The sequence below is a fragment of the Rhagoletis pomonella genome, unplaced genomic scaffold (genome assembly GCF_013731165.1).
Source record: "Rhagoletis pomonella isolate Grant_MI unplaced genomic scaffold, Rhpom_1.0 Rhpom_scaffold_00004, whole genome shotgun sequence".
Taxonomy (NCBI): Eukaryota; Metazoa; Arthropoda; class Insecta; order Diptera; family Tephritidae; genus Rhagoletis; species Rhagoletis pomonella.
The window spans coordinates 23,573,660-23,580,924 of NW_023458558.1; the positions used below are offsets into that span (position 1 = coordinate 23,573,660).

Here is a 7,265-nt window from a genome sequence, read left to right on the forward strand (position 1 = left end):
GAGGTCTTTTAAGGACTTTTCAAAATTGTTTTTCATCTTAGCGGGGATTTTTGTTATCCATCGATATTTACTCAGAACAGTTTCGGAGTTCTTTAAAATTTGTCGAAATTTATTGGAATTTAGAGGTTTTGGATTTGTTTCGGAATTTTTGGAAAATTTCTAATTTTTTTTTCGGATTTCAATGTTTTTTAAAGTTCTTCCAGGATTTTCTCGATTCTTTGCGGGCGTTTTCAGTATTCTTCTGAAAATTTTCTGAACAATTTTAAAGTTTTTCAAGCCTTTTTAGGAAGTTGGTCGTTTCGGAGTTTTTTCAAGATTATTTTCGTTACTTCAGAACTTTTCAGTATTGTTTTCGGGACTTGATCAGATTTTATTGTGATCGTTTGGTAATTTAATCTATTACTTTCGAAGTTTTTCGGAATTTTTTTTTTGGATGTTTCGAAATTTTTTTGTGAGTTTCCCGAATTTTTTTTAAGTCTATTCAGATATCCTTTTTTTTGCAAATTTTCGGCGATCCCGGTAATTTTGGGATTTTAGAATTTCAGACTTTTCGACATGACTTTAAGAGATTTCTAGTGACCTTTTTATTTGTGAATTTTCCGTAGTCTTCAAAACTTTTCCGGTACCTTTCGAGACTTTTCGGATTTTTTCAGGATGTTTTGGATTAATACGAGTATAATTCGGAATATTTTTGAATGCTTCAATAACAAAGTGTAAAAATGACTGCTCAAGAAATATCAGCAAAATATTAATTCTATTTTTTTGCGTTCATTTTTTTACTTTCTACTCAAAAATACATACTAAGTGAGGTGTCTATAAAAAATGCACAAGAATTTGCTTTAATGTTGAATATGATTTGTAAAATTTCGGTTTTTTGTTAAAAGTAAACAAATTTAAAATTTTATGAAAAAATTAGATTTTACAAAAATTTTGATAATAGTACCATTAATTCAAATGTATTTACGTCAATGCTGGTGTTTCCGTAATTGAATTTAACTGATCATCCAACAATTGCGGGAAGGTGTTGACATATACATACATATGTACATTATACCTACTCACATCCCAAAACACTTACATACCTTGTAAAGCCTGCAGCAATACACCAGGCCAGTATGCAAATAAGGATGGCGCGAGCTTTTGTACAAACATAGCCGGCTTTCAGTGGTTCACAGATAGCATAATAGCGTTCAAAAGAGATGGCCAAAATCGTCAGAACACTAGCATGCGCGACTGTTAGCTCAACAAATGGCACTGCTTTGCCTGAGAAAGAAAAAGAGGGAGGAAATTAAAAGAAACAAGAATTACATTACACTGTGGTTAAATATGCATTTAATTTAATGAAACTGTTGTAATGAAACTCGTACGTACACATGGCATGGCCCAGCACCCAGGTCTCGGGTCGCGTGTTCACTTCGACCAAAACAGTTGGCGTACAAACAAGCAGCACTAGCAGATCGGCGATGCTGAGATTGGTGAGAAATATGTTGGTGGAGTTGCGCATATCTTTGGTTTTCACTATAACAATTGGCACCTACATATGAAGTATGCATGTATGTATGTATGTATGTATGTAAATCGAAAAGAAAAGTGAAACTAGCTTAATAACGAAATTCCACAGTTGATTACTCATACGCAACGTACAACCAACACACACAAAGCCAAACACACAGAGTATTTACTTACCATAATGTTGCCAATAACACCGAGCGTCATGATTGCTATGCAAAAGCACATCGCTGTGGTGCGTATGTATGCAGGAATTTGTGGCAGTTCATCAGTGTCGGGCACAGCCGACACATTGCCAGTGGAACTGGTGGCAGTGATGATGAGTAGCGAACCGACGGTGGCACTCTCCACGGTGGTGGCGGCGGCTTCGCTGGCCGGGGCGATAGATTTGATGGTAGTTGCGGTGTCGAATACTTCTTTTGCGGGTTGTATGAATTGAAGTGAAACTGTAGTTTTGGTAATGGATTGTTGTACATTGTAAACGTTCCCATTGATATCGTAGTCATCGCCATGGGGAAGCGTTGAGTGGCAGTCATGGTTTCGTTGTACATTTAGAGCGCAGGGGTTCCTGCTGAGGTTCGCAGCAACACTTGGCAAAGCTAACGCGTTATTGATATCGACACTAGCGTTATCGCCATGCACGTCATTATCACTTGCAGTTGAAGCCACAGGCGAAGCTCCTGCCACGTCTGACACACACCGGCACAGAAGCAGCGACAGCACAGCGACTAGTGTAGGGGTAAGATGTAAAGTTTCACGATTATTGCGTTGGGATTGATTTTTGTGCACTCTACTTTGGTGGTACTTTCGAATACCATGTAAATTGATCGGATTGACGTAATGGCTCGTTGTTGCTGTTGATGCTGCTGTCGTATTTGTGTGTTGTTTTGCAGCTGCTGCAGATGCTACTTCCACCGCCACCACTACTTTACGACACTCTTGATTTGGCTCAACCTCAGCAGACGTTGTTGTTATTTTGTAGTCAAATATCGGTCTTCGTTTGTTTGGTGCCACAGCTGCGTTCGGTGCTTCCACTGCCTGTTTCGTTGATTTTGCGCAAACGTTGCTGGTGCTGTCCTGTGCTGCGTCTGTCCGTGTGGCGTTGCGTTGTAACCTCGTTGCTGCTGCCGTTGCAGCTGATGTGGCTGTTCGTGCTGCTGCTGCTGCTGCTGCTGCTGTTGCTACAAGGGCGCCTTGGTAATTAAATACCACGCAACATTACCACACAAAGTGCGTCTAATGCATTACAACTTATGGCCGGAAGCATTCGTCTATGTGTGTGGGTTAAAATACGAGTTTTTTTTCTTGAAATCACCCGCTGTTTGTCCGAATGCTGTTCAACTATTCCGATGGAAATTATTGTTTGAATATTCGACGAATTAACTGTGAGACAGGAATGGCGACATTGGTTGGATGAGCAGCTAATCTGATTAGGTTTGCGCATATGCTTGCCTCGGCAGTGAGCAAATTAAGTTCGTTGTTATGTAATACTTAGTTAGTTACGGGGCTACAACCCCAAAAAATTTAACCTTGCGCATTCAGTTATATTGAAGTACTTAATAGCCTCTTTCGATGAAGTAGCTGAAAAGAAAATGCGAAATTTATGGTCTTTAAAATTCTTGCAATACTTATTACGTATTTAATTTCTAAGAAATTTCGAGCTCAGGAATATGGGTTGTAAATAAAAGGCTAAAAAATTAATAGAGCATCATAATCTTGTTAAGAAATAGCAAAGAAAAGCTGTTGGAGTTAAAATAATACGGGTCAATGTTCAACCCAGGCCAGTGGCCAGAACATGGGCGTCGCTATCTAGGGGAAGTGGGGAGCATTGGCTCGAGCCACAGCTTACTTCAGGTTTACTTCATTGCTCTTCAGTCACTTCACTTAGAGGTTTGTCATTGCGTGCCAAGGGGCGACTGCTATTAGAATAAAAAAAACTTTTTTTTTGATGCCGGTTTGAACCGGGTTTGAACTCAGGCCTTGCGGAGTGGTAGCTAACCACGACACCAAAGCGGCCACTGTCAAATCAGTAAAAGCAAAAACAAAATACAGATTAGGCGAAGAAATCAGCTGATCTAACAACACCACCTTGTTTAAATTCGCCGTGGTATACCAACTTGCAGAGCGAATTTCGACGGACGAAGCCATAGCGGGTGATATTCGCCGTACAATTCGCTCAGAAAAGAAGAGCCGGAACGAGATTCCCATAAGATGAAAGAAAAATAAAACATATACAAATACAAAACAAAACACGAACCCCAAATTTCCCTCATGTAAAAGTGAAGAAGCAAAAGTATTTTCTAACTGATAGCTGATTTTGTGACCGGCGACAGTGGCAAAATTAAAAATAAATGTATTTTTACCGAATTTTGTCTGGCGAACTTCGTCGTCGCCTTTGTTGGATGCAATCTCATATACTGTAGTGTGCTTTAATTTTGACAGCGAACTTTCTTCCGACTTAGCTCTGTCGTGTATACCTTGCGCAATGGAAAGGTCGTTTAGCACACTAAGGGCCGTTTCCAACATCTCTGGTTAACACTAATCACCTGCACGGTTGCCATTTGTACCATTTTTGGAAAGCTTTTTCTAGTTTGGTACACTGGTACATAACTTTTGGATTTTATTACATTTTTAGAATCGTACATAAATAATTTCACTAATTTTAATACAAGAGTTAAAAAATAACTAACATATTCGCATACTTGCAAAATATATGAATAATTAAGTTTAAACATATCATTAAATCTAACTTTCAAACTTTGTTCAATATTTAAAAAAATCAACAAACTTTCGTAAAAATTTCGAGCTTTTTTAATTAGATTTTCTAGAAAGATTCTGAGTATGCAGTTTGCGGCCCATTTAATTCTAGTAGAATAAAGTACAAATTTCAAATGGATAAAAAATAAACCGTAGTTTTTGTAGAATTTTTTTTTGCCGAAGATGTTACGGCTTTCTTCCATATAAAATCAAACTGTGTGTCAAGGGTAATTTTTAGGCATTTGAGACGTTTACCTTGTTCTGTAGAATTCAATGGGCTGCGAATCTGCATTTCTAGGAAATCGAATTAAAAAGCTCGACATTTTTACGAAAGTTAGTAGTTAGCGTTGATTTTTAATTATTCTTTAAGCAGATGGTGTTGGGCATTTTCATCCATTAAAGTATGCTCGACAGTTAATTTTTTATTTGGAAGAAAATGCACAGCACAATGGGTTATAAAACTGCGTACCTAAAATTTTTCTGAATAAAAAGTTTTACATTTTTGGGTGTAATTGGTAAAATTTTTTGCATTTTTATAATTTTTGCACAAAGTTTGAAAAGTGTTAAACATTAAGTAAACAAATGAAAAATAGCTAACACTGGTCAAAATGTCACATGACCCATCTGACCACAAGAGTATATCTAGTAAGGACATTAAACAACCAAACTTCCATTAGGTGAGCCAGTAGCAGTATAAAGTGCTGTGACTTTTAGCGCACTTAAATTTTTATTTTTTTTAAATAATTATATGCAAAAGTTTGAAATTCTGACCAGATTTAAAAAAATATCTACTGAAAATGAAGTTTCTATTTTTAATTTCTGAGAATCTTTTTTAAGAAATTATCATTTTTCTTTGTGGCATTCTTTATAATAAAGCGCATTCAATGTAAATTAGAATGGATTTCAGTTGACTATTGCTAAGGTAATTTTCCATTTGTATTAGCTCCATAAAGAAAACACTGAAAATCGTGGTTAATCGGTGAAAAAGTAAAAAATGGCAACACTTATACGTTACGATTTACAAAAAATTTTCAGTAGGAAAACTTTCATAAAATCATTAGAGTGCCAACTAAATCGATACGAAAGAAAAATAAACAAAAGAAAGCATTGCATTAAAGTCTATCGTTATGTTTTGGCCAAAGTTCACCAGCGACTAAAATCGTTGATGCATTTTAAAATTTGTACTCTGGACTTTTTAGTCTGCGTCTGTCTATCAGGATATTAAAGAACTCGCAGTGTGTTCATTGCGAAACTAACTCAAAGTTTTAACATCTTCAGTTACTTAAATATTTCAAATTTTTTGCTTTAATTTTCTCCGCAGTTTAACTAAACAATCTGAAAGTTAAAGTGGCAATCTCACTTCTCAATCTCAATCGCCCTTTAATGCATGGACGTAAAATTTATTCGTATGTGTGTAATGTTGATGTGTAGCAAGTGTTTGCGTCTATCAAAGCTTAATCACTATTATTTCACATTCTTTGTCCCATGAGTTATATACCAATTATCCAGATTTTTGGATAGTTTATCCTGGCCCACAATCATTAATTGGCACCAGAGTTATAATAAACAAAGCAGTGAACGCAGCTGTGAAGTGTATTGAATGCAGTATATTTGTATTAGCAACGTCTATATTAGGGTGCGAGCGACTGCAAACTAATGAAAATAAATTGAATAAGAACGAGTAATAAAAAATGACAATATATTTTATTTTTAAAAATTCCCAAATAAAGGTTTTTTCTTTTCCGCTTTATTAAAGGTCGAAAAATTAGTTTCAATAACTCCACGTAAATAATTTCTTGTGTGTTTTTCTTGAGTTTTCGACAAAATTTTCTTCAAATTAATAAAAGTGGGTAAATATCGATACTTTAATGAAGAAAGGCCCTATTTAAAATTTGTATGTCTTTACAGAGTAGCCACAAAACTTAAAAAAAAAAACTAGAGTTGTTCATTTGAGAATTTCTTAAATATCCTGGGTTTTAATAAACAGTGAAACTCATTTATAGGTGTAGTATTGGTTTTTAAATTCGATTAGGCTTTTAGTGAATATTCTTCCGAACTTTGTAAAAAGCAGGTAAGGTAATGATATGAAAATAATCTTTTTCGATACTCATTTAAAAAATACCATTTGCAATACAAAACGAATTAATAAATTGTTATGTGGCCTCAAATAAAAACATACGAAATATTTTATTTTATTTTCGACGAAACTAAGCCAATCTAATACTGACATACGAAATTAAAGCCCTTATTTAAGGATGCGAAATGTGTCTTCTTGTAATACATGTACACTAACCAAGCTATAAAGTATCTACATACATACATATATACATGAAGTAAGTGTGCGTATATGTAAACAAAATTATTTGCTCTTAGCTTAAATACTTTGATACGACAAACACTTAGCCCATAGACATAAATAGCATCGGCTTCTGTGAGACACTCAAAGAAGAGCATCGACGATTTTTTTAGGAAAAGATTTTATGTTGCGATAGTGACAGCAGTAAAGATTGGATTGAATTTATTGCCGACACCCTATAATAAAATTAACATTGCAATTGCTAGAAATACCTACTAACATAGATACATATGTATGTACGTACACTAGGGTGGTCAAAAAAAAAGTAAATTGTTCTATATCGAAAAAATTTACCCCTATTTTTTATTTTGAAATTAAAAAATATTTAGAGGTCGCTCAAAGCGCTCAGAGTTTTCCATGTTTTTTATTTGGGGAAAAAAAAACTTTTCGTTGAAATGGTTTAGAATTCTTGAAAATCAATATTTTTCGATCGATCTGAAAACTCTGATTCTCATCAAGAGACTTCCAATAATAGTACTTAATTGTTTATTTAACCATTTTTTAATAGTAAAGATATTTTTTGGTCCCCCATTGCTTTTTCTGGGGTTTTTTGTCAGGCCTATAAAATATAGTTACTATGAAAATATGATTAAATAAATAATTGAGTATTACTACTGGCAGTCTCCTGAAGAGAAACAAAGTT

General features: G+C 35.1%; 3 protein-coding genes across 4 annotated transcripts in view; 1 reads left to right on the plus strand and 2 right to left on the minus strand.

Moving 5' to 3' along the window:
• The window catches only part of LOC118737262 (mycosubtilin synthase subunit C), a 196,019-nt gene that overhangs the window by 159,524 nt on the left and 29,230 nt on the right, over positions 1 to 7,265 (minus strand). The gene's annotated exons all lie outside the window — the stretch shown is intronic.
• The window catches only part of LOC118738153 (neuromedin-U receptor 1-like), a 57,084-nt gene that overhangs the window by 21,004 nt on the left and 28,815 nt on the right, over positions 1 to 7,265 (plus strand). The window lies entirely within an intron of this gene.
• LOC118737263 (growth hormone secretagogue receptor type 1-like) overlaps positions 1 to 7,265 on the minus strand; it is a 12,981-nt gene that overhangs the window by 4,961 nt on the left and 755 nt on the right. The window contains exons 1-3 of one of the 2 annotated variants that reach the window (XM_036467665.1): positions 1,687 to 2,718; positions 1,372 to 1,534; positions 1,083 to 1,263 (exon numbers count right to left, since the gene is read on the minus strand). The exons of the other annotated variant lie outside the window; for it this stretch is intronic. Of the exons in view, the coding sequence (XP_036323558.1) occupies positions 1,083 to 1,263; positions 1,372 to 1,534; positions 1,687 to 1,737 (395 nt within the window). The 5' untranslated portion in view covers positions 1,738 to 2,718. Of the gene's footprint in view, positions 1 to 1,082; positions 1,264 to 1,371; positions 1,535 to 1,686; positions 2,719 to 7,265 lie in introns of those variants that run through there. 2 annotated transcript variants of the gene reach the window in all.